The following is a 22438-nucleotide window of genomic DNA, read 5'->3' as shown; positions in this document are numbered from 1 at the left end:
GAAAAACTAACATCATGCGACTTTTCCATCTGATCATTAAAACTATTTTTTTAACAGCTGCTTCTTCTATAGCATTTCTTTTCCGGTCAGTTAACTGATACTGAAATTCTGGCCTGGGACACAATTCTTCAATCTATCTAGCCTTAACATCAGTTGATTTGTTGGCCACAAAGGGGTCCTGAACAAAGGTCCAACTGCCTCTCTCCCTTTGAAAACAGTATGCAGTGATGAAATCACACATATTTACAAGGGAAGGTTCTTCTAAGCCTAGTGCCTAGGTGTGGTAAAGCTGGACTTTGATAAATAATATTGAAACTCTAGCTTTCCAAGTCTAAGATGAGGAATCCTGCTTCCTTGCTCCTTTAAGTTTTCCTGATTAATCTTTCTTCAGGAACTAATTCTGAAGAACAATCTGTGGAAAGAAAGAAAATATACTGACAGCAGATTAGTCTAACAGGGTTGCTGAGGACAGTTGCCATTTCTTCGTACTAGTTGTACTGTAGTCCCCACATTTAGCTACTGGCAGAAGTACAACAAAAACACCATTATGGCCAAAAGAAAATGCAATGCAACTTTCTGCCCTCCTGCAGAGACCAATAATAATCTCTCCAGCATTTTTTTTTCCTGCTGCCCTGATTAACAGCATCAATAAAGACAATTTCATTATGTGAAGGGTAACAGACTCAGCAAATCATTCCAGCTGTTTGCCTGCTCACTGGAAAATGCTTCCATTGCTCTTCAGTTATTGCTGATACACTCTAATTAAAAAATGCCCCAGAACAGTGTGACCTGGTGGTTTGACTCTGCATTGGATACTGCAAGATGCTAACCTCCTCCCATGCTGATCTCCACATCCTCAGACCCAAACATAAATCAAAATTGATCTTCAGCTTTGTTAGGAAGTACTTAGCTCCTTAAGAATGAGACCTTTATCTATGATTGCCTCAGAGTACAGAGAAACATCCACCATGGTCAGTGATTTCCTGGTTGTATCAGAGTCAGCCACATGATACCATGCTCTTCCACGCATGATTTGCAGAGCCCCGTGTTAAGGGGCAAGCAGGCATTCTCACCTACTAAGCTCTAAATGTCATAGTTGGCCTTTGTAAGAGCAGCTATAATTGGACCAACATACACATTTGCATTATAGGTGAATTCTTTTCCTCATACAGAAAATACTCAAATACCTGGTCACAGCTGTTGTAACTTCATCATCACTGTGTTGCACCAAAACCCAGAAAAGTTGATTCAGGACTACAGGAAGGAAATTCATAATTACATTGATCTTCTCGATCTTCAGCAAACTCTGTAACAGATGTAAGAAAGAAAATGAGAGATTTCCAATACAAGCAACGAAAGCTGATTACTTGCTCTTCTGCTTCAGCAGGTAAAATGCAGTGCAGCCACTGGTGTAATAGCAGTAGGAAAACAGGACAACTTAGTAGAGGACCAGCTCCCCACGGAGGTTGTTTTAAATACAACTATCAACGTTACTGTAGGTATTGTTCAAGTTTCAGAACTCCAATATTTTGCTCCACCCTGACTTTAGAGCGGAGACGGGGAAGACAGAAAGCTTTTTCATATTTCACTAAGGATACGTACATAAAAGCAATAAAAGAACTTAATTACTATTTTCAAGATACGCATTTCCTAATATTTTTAGGAAAACTCATTCTTTTTATGCAGAGATCTGATAAACTGAACTTGTTGTGGCTAAAATATTTATGTTAAAAGCGCATTGGTAAAATGTAGTATTAACACCCTAACTTGACTAGACTGACGTTATATTATCTTCTCTGATCAAGGAAGATATTGGGCTTTTAACTGAAACAACCTCCTTTGAATTCCTCCTAGTTTTTCAATTCAGTCATTTCCAAATCATTCCAGAATGTCTTCAAAATTGTTAAGTGATTTATAAATAAAACCAAAATAATCCCGAGAAAATTACTTATTCCCTGGTTATATTGCATAGTTGATTCCTTGCCACATACAACATTGTCTCTATTCTCTATAAAATTACTAAAATATTTTTAAAAGGTAAACTACAAAGGCATTGGAACAGGCTGCCCAGAGAGGTGGTGAAGTCACCATCCCTGGAGGTGTTCAAAAAACATGTAGACTTGGCACTTTTGGACGTAGTTTAGGAGGCATGGTAGTGTTGGGTCGACGGTTGGACTTGATGATCCTAGAGCTCTTCTCCAACCTTAATGATTCTATGATACAAACAGCAAATAAAGAACAGTGCAATTCTGCCAGTTTAGGTAACTGACTTACTGTCTAGAAAGTTGTGAAGCTTTCATGGATTCCTAAACTTTGTCCAATATGCTCAATGGCTTCCCAAAAATTAATAGTTAAGGACTTCATTCTGTAGAGGTATAACTTCTAAATATCACTGATGCTTTGATTTTTGAAAATATCCCTTAATCATTTCTTTAAATCCAGACTATTTAAAAACAAAACAAACCCTTTGCCGTTTGTTGTACTATTGTTCTAGTACCTTTGGGACTTGCCCAGAAAACTGTCATGATTTGCTGGAACTTATTGTTTGTTTATTGAAACCAAATCTCTTCCCAAGCAGCTTTATAACATCTGATTAAGGTACACTCAAACAGGAAAACATTAACAATGAAGGAAAGAGGGAAAGTACCTACATGATGTTAACATCTAAACCCCAAAATACCTATTAGATTTTACAGACTGCTAAAAGGAAAAATAATAAATTCAAGTTACATGTATGATATTTTAGAGCTAGTACTGTGGAACAGTGTCACAGCTACCCTTCAGTCTTCTTGCTTAATTCCTGTTAAAATTCACTAAGCAGATTGCAAAACAAGAGCTCTGAATTTCACCATTCACAAACAGGTAAAGAATCATGGCCCTAAATTTACCTGCTGCTCCTCTAATTTGCTTGTTATACTCCTCCTTTCCCACAGCTTTTGATCTCTACTGAATACAGTCACATTTAACACAGTTCTTGCTTATTTGTTTCATCTCTGCAGAAAGGGTACATTCTTTCTGATTTCAGAACTTGACAGACAACAAGCACCTTTGATTTATACATGCAAAATACCATAAACAGCCCTTCGGATAGCATCCAGGTTTTTAGAGCAGAAGTATGAAGAACCAGGTAGGAGGTATGCATACAATGTATCTAAGGCAAGAGAGGGCTAGCAGAAATACTGCAACTCTACAGGTTACAGCTCCTTTTCCCGGACATTCCTAGAGCAACAGAGCAACTTTACAGGATCTGAGGCTTAGCATAAGCTGGATTAAAGTAGATGGGGCAGATGCAGCCATGCTCTAAATGAAAAGGGATGGGAGACAGCTCCGTGACCAGTAATGCACCTGTCACAACAAGTAAGTCTAACTGGAGTTGTCATGGACCCATTGCCTCCTGGTAAGCCTATGCTGTGTTTACAATTGTGCAGTGATGGATCAGTTGAAAGAAAGCCCTAAATACAATTTTATAGCACAGTTCATGCTGCAGGTTACTTTACCTTACAAGAATTAATAAAGTTTGAGGTAGGAAGCTGGGATAGGTCCTTCTCCCTTTCTTGGCACTGACTGAAAAAGTTATTCAGGTATGGATCCTAAAATGATAAACATTCACATTAATGTATGTTATAGAAAGGATGAGAGTCCAGCTCCATAAACTGGTTACAGCAATGCCCTGTGCTACCGAAGAACACGCATGGTCCCTGCCGCCTTAGACATAAGACACAGAAAGACAGATCAACTTATTTAGCCCAATCCACTGGCCAGCACAGCTTGTTATACACAACTCGCTTCTAGGTGCTTTGACCACTTTTTTTTTAGTGTTGTGAGCAATTAATTTTTTTCTCACAATCTAAGGGAATTCAATGGCCAGATTTTTTTTTTTTTTACTTCCTGGTGCTCACCATTTATTTTCTTGATGTTTAAACAGATATTCCATGATGTTTCCATTGGTATAATCTCAAACAATTTCTATTTTTCCTTACAGCGTTTATTCCATCATTGTCATCTTGCCCTTCTACATTCAAATAACTTTTAAATGTTAGAGAAACAAATTCATAAAAGATTTTAAACTATCTTTCAGACATTCCTTGACACTTTTTGTTTGTAAGCAGGTAACAGAGCTAAGAGAAAACTCTGCTTACCTGAGTATTTACTGTCGATACAACAAAAGTAGAGACTTTGAAAAGTGGTTTCCCACTGTCTACCCATTTTACATCACAGCTGGTCTGCTATTAAAACAAAAACAGAACAAACCAAAAATATTTTCCCATTTATTTCCTACTTATTCAAGTTTGCATCAAAATTTCACTGCGTAGCTTTGCACATGTGCGTGCATGAACTGTGCTGGCTACCGTGCTTTCACAACTGCAGAATTACTGCAATACAAACCCACTTGCCAGCACAGGCCCATGAACATTATCATTCAATGGACCAGCTCACCGGCCTACCCTATCCACATGACAATAGTAAAACAAACACGAGAAGGCACAAAAAATACAAACTGGACAGGATCACTGGAAAAATATGATACCACACTACAAAACTGGAGAATGAATCATGACCATGGATCACATCAGCTGGAAAATTACTGTCATATGGCCTGAGTTTGTGAAAAGAGTTCTTTTTGACTACTTTCATTCACATTTTGGAGAAGTTGGGTATAATACTGCAGAATACACAGTTGTAAAATATATTTTTTACCATCTACACGTGTGAATCAGCAACATATGACTTTCAGTCCAGTGGTATACATATTAGTTAATATACACAACAATATGCATATGAATATTCTAAACCAGATACCCTATTTATCGTTTACACTTCCAGGTAAGTGCAAATGCTAATCAGATCTCATGTAAAACATCTGCAAATAAATGTTCTCTGCCGTTTGAATAATATGAAAATATGAATTAATACCTTTCCACCAGATGGTTCCTGAAGACTCAAGTAGTTGGGAGGCAAACTGCTTGCCACTGGCACGTTGTGTTCTTGGGAAGCTAACTGGGCATCTTTCAACAAAGGAAGCCATGCGTATCCCACTATGCACAAGAAGAAATCAATATGACTTTGGAAAAACAAGCTTCTCAATTTCAAAGGAAGACAATAATATCCAGCCAGAAATTCTGCAATCCTTATTTGAATGTACATCATTTATATTTATAATTGAAAGTAATTCTACTACAGGTACCTGGTGTTTCCAGAGCCTCTTTCTTTTTGGCATTAGCTTTTGCATTTATGTCACAGGTGACATGATAAAATGAAAACAGAATGTGGTGTTTCTTATGGAGTTGAGTGGGAAGTTCAATTTTCACCTGAAATGTAAAATGTTACACCTCACTTTAGTTTAAAAATTGATTAAACCAGGCATCAGAGATGGTCTAAATGAGTGACATCTCTCTCTACACAGAGGCCTAAGTACAGCCTGCCTTTACTGGCTAGCGTTTGTCTGATGTGTAATAGATGCTCTCTAAAGGAAATTGTTTAGGATGATCTTCCATCATTTTTACTTAAAACAGATAGTCTCCTCTCTGTCTTGTGGATGAATATTTGCATTTATGATGAAAGCGCGCAAGATGAAAGAGGACAGAACTAAAGAGTGATGGACCCTGCTTAGAAGTGATCACCTGCACTCTAGCAGCCATAAAAAGCCATCACCATTCCCATATTTTCAGGATGACCAAAGTGAAAAATAGACATCTCTGCTACTGCTTCATCATCATTTCATGGCAAAGACCAAGTAATGAAGGCTGACACAAAACCAAACTTCTATTAACGATTTCTGCTCAGTCTTAAAACCCATATCATGTCATCCATGAATTCCTACAGATTGGGTCTGAGGTAGTAACAACCTATTGGAATAAAAATACAAAGAAATCAAAACATGTTACCATAGGAACTAATAAAAAAAGACCCCTTGCCCTTGTGAGCTATAATAAAGTTTATCCAAGCTAATCCTATGCTTAAAGTAAGGTTCAGAAATTGTTGATAAATGCTTCCAGTGTTAAAAAAGCTTATGGGTAAGAATCTAATACCGTAAACATAGATACGAAATGGGCATTCAGACAGGGAGATTAAGACAACTTTCTTGATAGCATACAACATTCTTTAAAAGACTCGACTTGCTGTACTAGGAACATTCAGGACAGGTGCACACCTCTTGCAGCCAAATCAGCTATTAAGATCTGAATTAAGGTCTTTGTTCAAGTTGAAAGTAATCTGCTCAAACCAGATGGCTCACTAGCATACGTGAAGGATGTTTTCAGATGTGTTAAAACCCAAAACACTGCTTGCAAAGGAGTAGTAAGGGGTTCAAGATCTCTGAAGATGTAATGCTTTAAGTTCCACCTCAGTTCCTAAACATGAATCTTAAAAATGATACTTCACATGTAGTTGTATATTATTTGCTGGTCTTGCCCCTGTCATTTTATCAACGTAAATTTTAACTGAAAAAGGAAGTTTTTCCAATATCAAGCCAACAATTTGGAAAATGCTGGCTATATACTAACACTGTTTGCCAGTCTTATCGCTACACACAAAGCACTAGTGGAAAATCCAGAACAGACATGTGACATTCAGAGGCTGTCAAACACACCAGTCACTAAAAGGGTGAAATTAAGTTCACCTGCAGAAAGCTTGGGGAATCAATACTTGGCATTGGTGAAATGTAACGTGTGACTAACGCATGCGTGACTAACATTTGGTAAAGGCCTAGTACAAACTCTATTCTATAGCTGCATCCCCAAAAGCACCAGCTAAACAGCTTGCTGCAGCCACTACCCAACACTGTACATTCTGTTGAGACCACTGGATCAACAAAAATGCCCCGATGCAGATCTCATCTCAGAGAGGGATTTGTTCTGACATTTGGCTTCACCCTTCATCATAATGTCTACGGTTTCCATTAAATTCAGAGATGCAGCTGGACCCTTAATGTAATCCAGACATGCATTTTAGACAGCTAGACTGCTCCTAATTAATTCTACAGCATCTTAACTGTACTTAGAACATCTGACAAAAGGAAGGATACACTGAGTTGATTTAAGAAAAAAAATCAAAACGAGATACTGTATGTAAAGCTACAAGACACAGACCCATCCAGATGCACAAGCAATTTTAACAGAAGTATTCTTTACACATTTTTTTCTGGCAAACACGTGGGATTGGCCGACATTTAATGAAAGAAAAAGCAGACTGACCTCATCACAGAAATCAGGATTTTGGGAATGATGTAGCACAGCGGTGTAGGCTGCTGTTGTAAATAATGGTCCACCTGGCTTTCCATAAATACACTGATAAAAGTAAAATGCTTTAATTACATTGCAAAATACTGCTGATGACAGTAGTCTTGGTATATCTAATATGCACATACAATGAAAACAATATCATGAAAGATTGATAACTACTTTGATCAAATATTAAAAAGAAAATATTTAAGTGCTTAAACCTGAAATCTTTTATACATACTTCCAGTAAAGTCCATTGAGTCTGTGAAAAATACCCTACACTCTAAGCAATGCAGACTCCTTAGACGACTTCCTTGCTGTTATCATTTTCAGAGTTTTCTGCAAAAAGCTTTACAAAAGCTATTTCACTTTTATGCGTTTCAGTACACAATACGAAGTCTTTACTGACTTTTCAATGTTACAAGAGCTACACCAGTTAACAATCTCCATTCTGGCAAAGTCCAGTCTGGAGGCTCTTGATTATCAAGTAATAGCAACTTTATTTATTGGTGGGGAAACTACAGAAAAACAATAGTATGTAATAGCCCTTGGTCAATAGCAAGGTTAAGAATTAAATCTAAGGTTCTTAAAATTTTGTGCCTCACTCGCTTCAATCAAGTGCCATGAGTGCAGTGAGAAATGTCAGGTAAACAGTAAATTTTAGAATAAGCAAGTTGCAGTGTGAAAAATGGTTAAGTTTTCTTACATGGCCTTCTTCCCTCTCTACCAGTCAGAAAGCCAGCACTGCACAATGGCACTGTGAGCTGGAATCACCATGACCAGCTGGGATCAAATAGAACCACAGTGCAAATATAGAAGGATGCATGACAACATTCAGTCTTTAATTGTTCTGGGTTAGTACAGCCCTGATTCCTGGGTTTTATAAGTAATGTCCTCACAAACATTGTTCTCAGAATGTACTCTTCTTGTGGCTCACCTTCAGTGGCTTCACTCCTTCTTCATCAGAGCCTTTGAATTCAATGCACACTGTTATATTCCGTGCCTAAAAAGACAGGAATGTATTAAAGGTTAGATCAGAAATGGGGTACCCATAAAAACACAGGCAAACTATAAGGGCTGAAATAAGCTATTTTCAAAATCTAGGAGAAATATGCAGATGGTATAGCAACATTTAAAGTGCCTTTAAGTCACAGTCATATCACTAGAAATAATATTTCCAAGAAAATGCAAGCCAGACCTCAAATTGACTGTGTAGAAACAGATTATAAGATGACCAGCACTTACCTTGTCTTGTCCTTAATCAATTTTCAGTCATCATGAAAATACAAGTAGTACTAAAGTTTCATTTAAGAAATACAAATATTACCCAGATTAATTTTATCTGCCCACATAATTTCATTAAAATACAGCCCTTCTGAAAATTGTGAAAAAGCTACTACCACATTATCTCTTTGAATCACTGATACAACTCAAAATTAATCCATAGATTCATTCCATTAAAACTGTACCAATGTTTTATGATTGCAAAAATTGAAAAAGATCAAAAGCCAAGGAAGTGTCTCGCATCTCCATTTTCCCCTCCTTTATGATGATTACTTCTTCATTTCAATGAGAGCTCATGCAGTACACTACTAACCAATGTTGGCCTGAATTGGTCACATACTGTACCTTGTTGAAATATTTTTGGCTATCATACTTGAGGTGTTTTGGATATATGTATATTTGGTTCTTGTATACTCTATAAGGTCGAGAATATTTTGTTGATTCCTGTACAAACTCCTCAACTTCCACTGTAGGTTGATGCTCCTTTATGTCATTAAATGGCTTGATTGGAATAAAAGATGAAGTTACACAGTCTTCAAAAGAACAGAAAAGAAAACCATCACACATTATGTTTGTTTTTACAGTCTTACTACTAAGACTAAGTAATATTGAGATGGAAGAAGTAAAATTCTGCCTTAGCTTTCAAAGAATAAGTAATGCTGAGATGCAACAGGTCAAATCCTGACTTAAACTGCATCCGTGTAACGTCAGAACAATTACAATATATCATCCTTAAATGGTTTATCACTGAAACCCTCTTTTGGCACACACAGTATTTGATGGTGTTTGATGGCATAACAGCACCATTGGTACACGGACAGTTTCAACAGAATATACTGAAGTGATGCTGTTTCTAATTAATTTTACAGCTCAATCTCTCATTTAAGTTTTTCTATTATCTAATAACGTAGTAAATGAAATGAAGAAACAAGTACTGCAGAACTAGATTAAATATATGATGCAATTGGGATAACGGAAATCAGATGAAGAAACAGAAGGTGAAGAGAAGCACTCTGTCACCCAGACAGGGAGAGGTGAAAAATGAATACAGTACACTCTGCCTGTGCCATTAAATCAGTGAGATGTTTAACTTCAGCATGGAGAATTCAAGGGCTGTTTCACAAAAGCAGCTGAGAAGGGTCACCAACTTAGGGGTATCCTGAGCTGTTTCTGGGAAAAGCAATTTGAAGGTCCTGCCTACAAATTTATTCCTCAAACCCTAGAATAACTCACAGGAAAAGCCTACCAATTTGTGGTGAGAAAGCCAAAAGAAGCTGGTGATCCCTTGTATACACTATGCCCAATTTTACTTCCTTCTAAACTAGCACAAGAGGAAATTGCCAGTTTCAGAATAGTGCAGGTCCTCTGCAGCCCAAGCAGGCTGGGGAGAAGTAGCTCTGAGTCAGCTATAGCATGGTTGTTTCTCTTTGCTTTCTTTCAAATAGACACTGAACGTTTTCTTCCCAGCCTGGTGCCCACCAAAATATGAATGTGTCCGACTGACTTGTACACCCAGCCAACGGACATAGGTCCTGAATGATGCTGGAAAGGTCCATAATTGAAAACTTTTGTCTTTCCCAGTCAAAATTAGCAGCACTAAAAGGGAACAGCTAAATCAAATAACTTCCATTTGTCAGCCAGAAGTAACCACCAGCTGCTGTAGAAAAGCCTTGAGAAGGTTTATTCTCCCCAGCACCAGCAATAGGTCCTGAAGACAATCATGCAAATTCCTCTGTTGGTCAGTGAAGATACTCAGGGTCACGTACAAACTTTAGAAGGTTTTTCTTTTCTGCTACTAACATACCCAGTACTTGGGAGACTCTACTCACTGCTCTTGGCCTACAAAGCAAAGATGGGCAGCTTTCCATTTGGGCAAATCTCAGGCAACCCATCTTAAAATACAGGGTGTGTTGCGTCTTACAATTTGGCCAGCTGCCCCTCAAACTTCATTTATAAGCATTCTGATTGTGTCCATTTTTGAACATCATTAACATTACAGAAATCTGGGGGCCAACTCAAGAATTAGAATGCAGTGCTAAGGCCTCTCTGCAGAAGTCCTCCTGTGCCCTCTGCGCACTGCACTTCCAGGAGCCCATAGAATATCCACAGAGAAACAGGAATAGTGTTGAACTGAACACAAAATGGGGAGTAAGTAGTAATGAAGTTTTAAATACCAATGGCTCAGAGAGGAGAGCAGTGATAGCCTGTGGCGTGTGTGAAGAGGCAGCAATAACAGGAAGAAGGCTCCTGCAGCCAGTTGTGAAGGTCTGGTCTCTCTGAGCCTCACTTCCATTGCACAGACATGCACACAGAAGCAACAGGCCAGTTTGCTGCCAGTCACATGGCTCTCAGCTACAACCTACTCTCTGTGACTGCTCTCCACAAGAATGGAGCCTCACAGTTGGGAGTTTTAATTGGTATTTTAGGGGGGGGGAAAGCAGGGGAGTAGCAGCAACAGTACCCACTGCCCTATTGCCTGCTTCAGGGCCCCGGCATTCCAGCACAAAGGACAACGATCAGGGACCACACAGCACAGGTGGGAACTTCAGAAAGCTTTTTCTCCCTTTGCTAGAGCTATGTGAGTTTGGCTTCCCCCCATGCAGCAGAAAATGCAGAAGTTTTGTTTCAGGTTAAACACTGCCAGACAACATCCCCGATACACCACTGGCTCCAGCTCTTGTTGTAGCTATAGTAAATAAAGTCTTATAAAAACAAAGATCTACTTCTGTTGTCTAATGCAAACTGATGCTCATGTGAAGCAGGGTAGTGTCGGTCCCTAAAGACACAATCGTACAGGCAAATTCTTGAACAGATCTTGGGCCAACTTCCTTTTTCAGTGGTTTTTCTTGGCAAAAAAGCATTTTAGCACTAGCCTAGCACGACTTATTTTGGGTGGGAAGAAGGTGTTATAACAGAACTGGTTATTGTTAGTACAAGGCTTCCTCCAGAGCTGGCTGAAGTCAAGAAGAGTTTTCATAGAGATTTTAAAGAATCCTACAGCATGGAAGTTTTCTGGTACAATTTTTAAATTATTTTACAGCCTTATTCAGAGTAAGGCAAACTTTCCCCGCACCAAAGAAAGGTTTAAGCCGTTACTCTAGTGTGAGGGAATTTTCATTGACTTTCCACGGGAACTGGGCACTTTACTAGTACATACATACCCTTTAAAGCCAGACTTTCACTTGGCCACAGTACAGACCGAGTCAGGTAACACTACAAGGCCCAAGCTGCTTTGGACCATTTTTCTACTCTGAGCTATCAGTTTCTTTTAATTTCAAAATCAAAAATAGCCTTTGAAATGTTAGTGAAACTACTTTTTTATCTAATACCATATGAAGATTGTATAAAGATGCATGATGACAGACTTCAGAGGAATTCAATGGTCCTGAGCTTTTTGCAACAGTGGGTCACAGAAATGTGGCCCTAGAAAGAAAAAACTTAAAATGAGATAAAAGGATCCAGTCAGAAGCATCTATCGTAGCAGTTGCTGTACTGATGCCAGCGTGGACTCTGAATGAAGCCCTCCATCTAGTCTGCATCCTTGAAACCTGCTGCATGTCCCATATGTGCTAATTCACAAAAGATAAGAGCACCCCAGCCCATCAACAGTGCAAGGCTATTAACTTCAAGCTACAGAAGTCCACTCAGCTCTTTGGCCTAATCCCTTAGAGACCAAAAAGTGATCCTTGGGTTTTCATCACTTGTGGATTCAGCATATTGTGTTCTGTACTGCTGGAGTATATCTGGTCAGGTACAGGACAAAAAGAATGGTGTGATTAAATGAAAACAAATCAAGAACACTCCCCTGCATACATTTTTCTATACAGCGACAGACATGTCTACCAGAATTGTCTCAAGGCAGCAATTATGGCTGGAAAGCCTAAGACAATGTCCTATTTAATTATAAGAATCAATTAAAAAGAGGAATCATACTTGGGTGTTCCAAAGGAACACAATCAACTGCAATCTCCAAACAGCCAGGTATAGTCTGTATTTTGCTAATCTTCTCTGCTCTGCAATGACAGAAATGAAAACAGTTTAGAAAATTATAACAACGGAGATTAGATCCATAACAGAAATTAATGTAAAATGAAACCCAGACCCTGATTTAAAATATAAATATATATTTAACATACACCTATTGGTTATTAAACTAAAATCAAATGCAACAGCAGGAAAGAAACATGGTTTGTTTTGGGTTTGGTTTTTTTGTCTTGGCCTCATTCCTGCTTTCTCTTTGCAAGCAACATTATAGCATATTTTGTAGATGAGGAAGAAACTGATGAACTAAACCCTATGAGAATTAACTACCCACTTTTTCCTTCTGAAATCTGAATCAAATGTTCTCTAAAGGAAATTCAACAACCACTGAGATGAGTTCACAGCATCACAGCTTCTGCAAGTGCCATGCTGAAAAGGGGCCAAGACATATTCCTTATGCCCAAGCAATTTGAGAAGTGCCAAAACTGTGATGCTAAACTCCTTTTATCTAGGAGACGCTTTAGACAAACCCAGCAGTGGTGACCCTAATAACAATAGTGAGAATTTCAGTAAAATTTCCTGACCAGTAACAGCAAGATGGCACAAGGGATTAAGGGCCTGACCCAACCCCTGTAGTTGTGTGCTGGTTTTGGCTGAGAAGGGGTTAATTCTCCTCACTGTGGGGGTTGGCTACCTTTCCAGCTTCCCGCGCTCTGCCGCGTGGCGGGGGTGGGGGCCTGGGAGGGGCAGGGCCATGGTGGGGGCGGCTGACCCCGACTGGCCAATGGCAGGTTCATTCCATACCATGTGACACCATGACCAGTATATTGGGGGGGGGCAGTGGCAGCGCGGGGGCGGCGCGGCGTCGGGTCGGCGGGCGGCTGCGGCGCGTGCGGTTTGTTCCGGCGGTTCGTTCCCCCTCTCCCCTCCCTTCCCCCCTCACCCGGGGCTTTGCGCCTCTCGTTGTTCTCCTTTACATTGCATTTCTATTGTTGTTTCTTTTAATTTTAATTATTAAACTGTTCTTATCCCAACCCACGAGCGTTACCCTTCTGATTCTCTCCCCCATCTACCGGTGGGGGAGTGAGCGAGCGGCTGTGTGGGGCTGAGCTGCCGCTAAACCACGACAAGTTGTCATTCAATCTTTCTATGATCGGACTTTATATAAATGGAACAGAAGTTAATTAGATTAGTTTATTCCTAGGCACATTTAGAGTGGAAGGGACAAAGAAATTCATGGCTTAATTCTCATGTCACTTATCCAGTACAAACACAGATTACACTCTAGAATTAACCAGATTTACACCGGCGTGGAAGGCTGTCCAGCCAAACCACCACTCACTAATTTACACACTGTCAAACATTTGGAGAAGTTTTTTCCATCCAATGTCCACTCTGCAGTTTGTCATGGAGACCCAAAGAAACAAAAGCAAGGAGTGGAGAAACCATTAAAAAATGCTTTTTCATTTTTTTCTCTCTCTTCCCCTCCTTTCTTTTTTTCCCTTAGATAATGTTCTCTTTTTTGTTACTTCACCTGCATCTCCCCTGACAGAAGCTACTTTAAGGAATCACTATCTTTAGGTTACAATAACATTTACTAATGTGCCAAATGACATTTCAGTTTTCCTGGAAAGTCCAGCCTAAAGCACTCTTTGGCATGTAATAGGCTAATATGAAAAACACTAACTTAATATGGCCGCTTTGGCACACTGTGTAAAATGAAGAAAAAAGCTGTGAAAATTATTCTGCACAGCTTTATCAAGCTTTTATTCCATCTCAAACCAAATTAAAAACTGTTCCTTACCTTCTGTATTCCGCTATCAGTTTAATCAAATCTTCCATGGAAATCTTACTACTTTCTTGCCTGAATAAAGGTGAGAATCGGGAGTCTCTGTCAATATTTCCCTGATTATCTTTAAACACCGGTCTATAAAGAAAGAAAAACTACATGTTTATAAACACTCATCCATATATATTTGAACATTTGAAATTGTCATGCAATCTTAACAAGGTTATGATATGAATTCTTACACAAATTCAGAACTTCAGAGCCCTGCAGAGCTTCATAGAAGAAAGCTCTTCCAAGCTGTACATTTGCAGGAACACAGGCAATTTCAGTTTACTTGCATATGTCGCCCCAGTTCTGCAAAGACTTAAGACTTTGTTTAATCTTACATGGTACAGACAGTCCCCACTGACCTCAGGTGCAGTGTGACTGCTCGCAGTCTGGAGCTGCTGGGGTTTAATGCTAGAACAGATCACTGTCTAGTTCAGCATCCACCATTTTGACCTCTCTTGTGTAGCTAAGTCTCACCAGAGAAAGCCAGAGCGAACCCCCACCCACTCCTCCATCACCCTAGCTGCAAGGCTGCCTTCTCCAGCCTCTTGGCAAGCTCTTGGGGAAGCCCCAGAGAGGCCATACCTGGCTGAAAGCCACTACCCGAGCCTGATGGGACTTCACCATCTTGCTCACACATCAAGGACATGACCTTTCACTTCAAAGAAGAGACTGATTCCTTATTTCAAGAAAGCATTTTGAAGAATTCATTACATCAATAGGTTGTTTCATCCAAAAGTTATTATCCAATGAAAATCATGATAAACAACAGAAATCATAGCAAGATGTCAAATCCCAACTGCTACATCTTACCATGTAAAGAAACATATGCTTTTGCAGAGCTAGGTTAGAGACCTTTACTGAATCTTCCTATTCATTAAACCTGTTCTCTGTCTTCCAAGGGCATGACACCAACTCTCTGGGGCTTAGCTTTCATTCACAAAACAAGTTTGTGGAGCATTGACTAAATTTTTGGTGAACCAGCGACCCAGTGCCAAGTGAAATGGGGGAAAAACAGGATATCCGTCTATAACCAGGGACAATAAGCATCAGCCTGTGCGCGCATAGGAAAATGTTCCCAGATATTTCCATTCCTGCTCATTGACACTTGTAGGATTTAATTAAGACATTCTAGTGCCCTTTGCACATCCCCAAGGGTCACACATGCTGGCTGGACTGGATAATGTAACAGCTATTCAAATTAATGAACCTTGGATTCAACCGTAGTATGCAAAAACATTGCTTAACAAAAGTAAAATGTTCTTGACACTAAGTGCTGTTCTGTGAATCATTTGGCCAATCTTGCTTCCTTAATTTACTTCTCTGTTCCACTGCCAGTGAGAAGAATTGTTGCCAGCACAAATCGTTGCCAGATGCAAAATAATGGAGTAAACCTTTGGAAGAGGATCCCAAGGATAAGTATAAATGCACCATGTCTTAATTAACTGAGAGAAGAACCACTATTTTATTTCTTTGTAACTGTAGAGAATAATCAACTCTCTTCTATCAGATTTTTGCCTCCAGCAGTTAGAGGGAGTAAGGTCCACACCAATATGCCATGTCAAAAATCTCAAGTTATTAAGGAGAAACCAGACCTAATTTCTGGCAGCCACTGCTTACATTACAAATCCTATTAAACTCTGTGAGAAAAAAAGAGAAAGAAAAAAGATAACATTTAATAATTATTACAGTACTGGTGACACTATGATACTTCCTGGATTTAACACTGCTTCCTTCTCCAGACTGAGGGGACTAAAACAGTGTGTGATTTCCACTGTGCCACTGGGCTCTGCAATGTGACGCTGAGGAAACCCAGCCTCTGCTGGAGCTTATTAACCAATTCCAGTGCAGGGTCTGACACTGAGCAAACCACTGCTCAGCATGGCAGGGTGTAGGGGCACTTACCGAGGCAGGATTGGGGATGTTCATAGTGTAAAAGGAAAAAGAACCAGGTCTGGGCTGGAGGTAGCTCACCCCGGGTCAGCAATGCTGAGCACTGCCTGCCGGGAGGCTCAGGGACGGGGCATTGACACCTCCTCCTGTCCGGCCACTCTGATTTGGAGTCACAAGGGCTTTACAGAGTCCTCCTGCATACAACCGCTGCTCCCCAGCATCAGTGCTCCCTGGGCATCACACACCCTACCTCTAGAATGTCTCATCAGTTCAGCAGCATATTCCAGACTAAATAATACACCCAGGACAAAGTTAAAACCATGAAACTAGGTATCCACAATACAAAACAGATAAGTAGTCTTATCTCTCCAACTTACACACAATACTCCATTTATGTAAAGCTCTTGCCACTACAAAAGCAATTTAGATGTCTATTGAAAACAAGACAACCCTCCTTTAAAACAGGTAAGTTTTATGCACTCAGGAGAGAATTAGACGGCTTTCTGCTGGTCAAGCTCTACTGGTATCTCCATTCCCCGGCTCATTAAAGCTGAAGAATTGCCAGAGCAGCAAGTATTACATGTATTATGTCTGCTGTTAAGTAATCGCAATCCTATGTTTTGCTAGGTCCTTTCAGACTGCTGGGTACAGGTGGAGCAAGACTGCTCCTTGTCACAGTGAACATACTGAAGGCATTTGAGAATGACAACTGTCACAAAGAATAGAAGATGTTTTAGTACGTTTTCCTTCAATCCAGGAGCCCAGTATTTGTCTAATATATTAATCATTCCTTACTGCCAGTTACTTATTTACCAGAAAGATTTTAATAAGAAAAATTTCACAGAACTAAGATCCTGAAGAGATTCTAACAGTGTTAATTTAGGGGAAAACAAATTAACAGATTTCACTACAGAAACTAAAACATCATCTCAGTATTTAAAGTGTTTCATTTCTATGATTCTACTGATCTGACATTGTTAGCTGATAGTTGACGATCAGAAAAATGCTTTAAGCACAGAAAACCTACACACCGTTCATAATTTAACACTGAAAAAGCTACTGTTTAAGTGGTAGCTTACAATTTGTGGAAAAGTTGCTCACCTCCAGGGTTAGAGAGTCAGCGTGAGAAGCTACTGTAAATCAGTGCAGCCTCACCACCTTCAGCTACATCAGCCTATGCCAGCCGAATATCAAACCAGCAGCTGCACAAGCTGTTGAAGGACTCAAATACTAGGCCCCAAAATGTGAACTTTACGAGGGTGGAGAAGATTTGAAGGAATAGTAGAGTGTAAAAACTCATCTCTGTGAGTGAAGTTTCCCCACATCTACAATATGTAGCTCAGGCACATATTTGCAAACTTTGGCACTTCTGGCAGGAATACGAGAATGGAAGATGGATTTGACACACTGTAATTCTAACACATACCGTAATTATACCTGCGAGAGCATACGGACACCAGATCCCGCCAATGCCAGCAAGAAATCAGGGAGGAACCCTGAGTCATGCTTTTGAATGATGTTAACAAACTGGATGCCACATAAGCTAATTAAGAGTTTCAGTGACATGCCCAATACTCAACTGTCAAGATTTTGGCTTGCTGAACGTATATGTAAAAATTGCACTGTGGCCATCTGTAACTGCTTTAAGGGGAGAAAATTTCCACAGAAAAACAGGAGTGTGGTTAATGCCAGAATGAAATAACTGCAAAACACATTTCCAAATGCAGGTTTTTGCTATTTATCATAGCCAAACCAGTTTTTCCCCTGTAGTGCAACAGCCTCCTGTGGAAACTTCTATTTTCAAACTATGAAAATAGAAATAGGTTTTATAGGGCCAAATTATACTTTGCTTTTACCAAAGAGATCCTGAGTAACATTAACACATAAACAGATGTAAATGAGTGCAGAATGTGACCCAATGAACTAAAATTCCTTGTGCAACATCATTGATACCAACAAGTTCATACAGGTGATGTATTTGGTGTATTTGTACGTGTGGTGTATTTGGACAAATGATGTTATCTCATAATGCGATTTATAATGAAAAAGTTTAAGAGCCGATAAACACACTCAAGGATATTTTCTGTAATTAATTCTGCAGATGGGAGGAAAGCTTTTTATATGGTATGGGCAGTGAAGTACCGAATTAGGATGCCGTCAAAAAATATTGCCTGCTGGAACTGAGGGATGTCCACAAACCCCAGCTATGTCCTCTGCCCATGTGCAGGCCATTTGTGTAATGCACAGAAGTCTGCAAAACATGGAACTCGCTGTGCATTTGCTAACACCACAAGCACATATTCCCATTTAGATTTGGGAAATCACAGCCAGAAATATTGGCTAGACAAACATATTTAGGAATGATTTGATCATGACCTCAGGAAAGCAAAAACATTGATAGATACAGAGGTCTTTTCAATCTTATTTTCCAAGACTTAGGACTGAGCATTTTAAAAGCAGCCTGTACTTTCAGAGACAATACCCAGTGAAACAATTCATTGCCACCTCTGAAACTGAAAAAGTATGGGACTAGAGCCAAAGGTTTCCATTGTCAAAGTCTCATGCAAACAGGCCGAGGAAGGCTCAGACTCCCAGCTATTCCCATACACACTATACTGACCATCACACAAGCAAGTTCCCCTCAAATGGAGCTTTACTGCTCTTGTCCTGTCTTACGACCTTTGCCACATTCCAGCCTGTGCTAATTAACCGTTCCCCATCAAATTCCAGAAAGAAAATCTCTGTTCATTTACCCAATACACAGTGTTGCGTGCAGCAGCAACAACTGCTGCGCTCCACTTAGATGCGTAGGAGTTAAGTAGAGCAATCCATCTATAGAAAATGCTTCTGCTGACTTGGCTGTGTTGGCTGGAAGCTACTGTTATCATATACCATGTTACCAGAAGTCAAAAAACTCACATGCAGGTTTAAATCTGGTGGAGCACTATTTATTTAGTCAAGCTTGATCTAATCAAGATTTTATTCCTTACTCCAAAAAAATATGGCCCGTTATCACAAAATAGATTTATATGGTTATAATACCATGTCTGCGATGACCAAGGAGGTGCCAATTAGTATTTTAATGATAAAATATCTGAGATAACACAGAACTTAAAGGAGAGTAGAATCTTCTAAAAAGCACCATTTTCTCAGCACCCTAGCTTGACAGGCATTTAGGGTGCTATCCACCTTGCAGGGATAGAAGTAAAACTTCATGAGTGTCTGTCAGACTTTGCTTAGGCAGAGCAAGAGCAAACCTACAGCTACAGTTCTGGGCTGAGGCACAGTACTCCGCAATGCATTTGAGCAGCACAGCCATGGTACATACACAGCCCAGCATCTGCGTATGAGTATAATATGGCACAGCCTGAACCCTGCTTCTGCCTACTTCCTTTCACCAAGAGGCAACTACAGGTTGCCATCTGGAGAATCCTATGAAAGAGAAAAGTACTTCCTTCAAAATAAGAAGAGGACTTTATTTTTTTATTTCAAGAAAAACTCAGATTTGTTGAAGATGCAGAAGAATATTTCAGCTTTCTTCACATGCATGAGTGACTGGTCAGACCCTGAACTAGCTCTTGCTGTTGTACAGTCCATTACATGCTAAAAGGAGTTCTGTCAACCCGAGAGACACCCATCAATATAATTTTGATGAATGGTCCTTTGGCTACACAGAAGTAGTAAATATTAATGAGCATCCTTGAGCTTGCGATGACAGATCAGAACACATTATCTGTCTTTCTCTTGAGCATGCACATACTTCTCCTGTTCCTATTGGATATTGACAAAAATATACGTCAATAAAAAAATAAATGAACCCTTCAAATGGCCATACCTTACTGCGTGTTTTCTCCTTTACCACCTAAGCACTATATTCTAAAATCATAAGCTTTCCCTACAAGCAGCAGGGGAAACAACTTCTGGTGCTCCGTAATTCCACACCAGAAGCACACAGCCACACAGCTATCCCCCACGGTCAATGCCACAATGTGACTTTTTCACCTAGCACTCGCTCCTCCTTCCTCCCTACAGCTTCAGGCAGCTCTCTACCTGGCCTGCCACAGTCAGAACAGAAGCCACAGAGGAGAAGGAATGCTTTCACTTGGCAATAGACAGCTTTCCTTTTTTAAGGGAGTATAAAATTTTATATTCCCTGCTCTATGCATGGCAGAAAGGAGAGCTGTCACAGGAACACACAGGAGGGTCTCAGTCAGGGAGCTCTCTCATCCCAGAGCAGCAAGAAGCTGAGATTACAGAAGACTGACAAGGAAAAACCAGAGAGGACAGAGAAAAATATTACATGGAAACTTGAAGGGAGAACAAAAAGAAGAAAGCCGTATCTGGTTTTGTGAGTTAATTTGGTAGAAGGGGGTGCCTCTATCTTCAGGGTGAGACCAGCAAGAAATTATTCAGGAGGAGAGAGAAAGAACAAAAATCCATTGTTGCCACTGCATTGTCATGCAAAAAACCCCAACTGACCTGCCGAACAAGAATATAACAGCTCTCTGTCACCTACTAACAACTAAAAATGCTACCGTACCTGAAGCATAATCGCTCAATATGACCCACAAGGCACTGTTTTACTGGCATAACAACCTCCAAATCCTTGGTTAGATTTTTCCTAAAATGTGACAGGCATCTTAACAACAACAGAGCTTCAGACTTGTGCACCTGTATTTTAGGTGGCCATTCCAACTCTATTTCAGGCCATAATTATCTTTGTAAGAAATTCTTGTGAGAACTGTGACTTTGAAATTTCTTTGATAATTTTTAGCACCAAATCACTGGTGGAGCTCATGATAGCCACCTTTGCTACTCCCTGGAAACTTCATTACATACCTGAAGAAAAGATTCCACCACAGTAACATTTAATGAAGAAGTCACCAATGTTCAGCTGTGTGAAAAATAAGCCAATGAACTAATAAAGCTGCAGGATCTTCTGGGGTCCTGGACCATGCAGAAAGCTTTGCTTAGCTTCAGGCAGAAGAAGTGGAAAAGAATAAAAGGATACAAGTCCAAGAGCAAAATAAGCTATAAGATGCTTATAAAATTATGAAAAGAATTCATACCTCACTGACCAAGCAAATGGCATACGGTATTTCCCCAGCTTGCTGCAGAACTGTTTGTTGGCTTTTAACACTTTCTGTGCACACTACAAAAAAAGAAAACATTATTTCATCAATATCATTATAACACCTGATATGCAGCAAAGAGTACATCCAAATTCTCCTCTGCTGAAGAGGCTATAACGTCCCTAAAATAATTTAGCCTGATACTGCCCATAACAGAAGGTTCTGGCTGGACAGCAATCACATCACAGATGAATATGATGCTGCTGACAAATTAAACCCCTCCACCATCTCTTCAGTTAGAATTGTGTTAGTTACAGTTATCATTCCAGTTTTCTGTAATATACCTAATGCAGATGCACTGCCTGCTTGCGGAGAGAAGCAGGTTGCTCATATACAAAGTGCACTAACTCATAATTTATAAAGATTGCTGAAAAAGAATTTCACTCTGCTAAGACATAACTAGCATAGGAATGCACCACAAATGGATTTGTATGTTGCAGACAAAACGGTACTTCATTTGTGCAGTCAATGGAGCTTGGACATTTGCTTTATTAGATGTGGGCCTCCTGTGAGCTTGTTCTGTTCAGCAACCACCCACTGGTGAGATCTGTGAGCACAACCTGCAATATCTTCAGCTTCCAATAGGCTGAAGCGGACAAGGAAGGAACTGATGTTCCTGTTACATTACCTTGAAAGAATCAGGATTCTTAATGTAAGGTTCAGCACTGCTGGCAATGTTTCCCGTAAGCACCTTTTCTATTTTTGCGACTAATACGATCTCAGAATGAGGATTACTTATGGAGAAAAGAGCCTGTGGATAAAAGAGAAAACAGTTAAAAAGTACATAGCAATACTGAGAAATTAAACACTGCCAGTGCTCTCTGTTGATGGAAACAGTAACAAGCCAAATTCAGATAGGATTATTGAGCTTTATCATCTCTACATATTCAATACAGCCAGATGGAAAAGAAAATCTTTGTGCTAGTGCTGAAGTGAGAGTTTGTGCACATGCAGCACCTTGCAAACAGACCGACTCAAGTCAAGAAGCAACATGACCACGTTAGCATCACCTAACCTAACGGTTCCTTTTGGACAGCACTTAAATGCTGGCCTAAACCAGTCAGACCTCAGGGGAGTGACAGGGAGAAGAA

General features: G+C 39.9%; 1 protein-coding gene across 5 annotated transcripts in view; it reads right to left on the bottom strand.

Moving 5' to 3' along the window:
• DOCK10 (dedicator of cytokinesis 10) overlaps positions 1-22438 on the bottom strand; it is a 166075-nt gene that overhangs the window by 45417 nt on the left and 98220 nt on the right. For all 5 annotated transcript variants that reach the window (XM_075099205.1, XM_075099206.1, XM_075099209.1 and 2 more), the window contains exons 13-24: positions 21976-22098; positions 21285-21367; positions 14290-14412; positions 12438-12517; positions 8850-9037; positions 8158-8223; positions 7194-7286; positions 5186-5309; positions 4915-5036; positions 4140-4226; positions 3498-3590; positions 1188-1306 (exon numbers count right to left, since the gene is read on the bottom strand). In XM_075099205.1, coding sequence (XP_074955306.1) covers positions 1188-1306; positions 3498-3590; positions 4140-4226; positions 4915-5036; positions 5186-5309; positions 7194-7286; positions 8158-8223; positions 8850-9037; positions 12438-12517; positions 14290-14412; positions 21285-21367; positions 21976-22098 — 1301 coding nt within the window. The remainder of the gene's footprint in view (positions 1-1187; positions 1307-3497; positions 3591-4139; positions 4227-4914; positions 5037-5185; positions 5310-7193; positions 7287-8157; positions 8224-8849; positions 9038-12437; positions 12518-14289; positions 14413-21284; positions 21368-21975; positions 22099-22438) is intronic.

This window comes from Phalacrocorax aristotelis, chromosome 7 (genome assembly GCF_949628215.1).
Source record: "Phalacrocorax aristotelis chromosome 7, bGulAri2.1, whole genome shotgun sequence".
NCBI lineage: Eukaryota > Metazoa > Chordata > Aves > Suliformes > Phalacrocoracidae > Phalacrocorax > Phalacrocorax aristotelis.
Note: the sequence above shows the minus strand (reverse complement) of the source record. Positions and strands in the feature narration are given on the sequence as shown.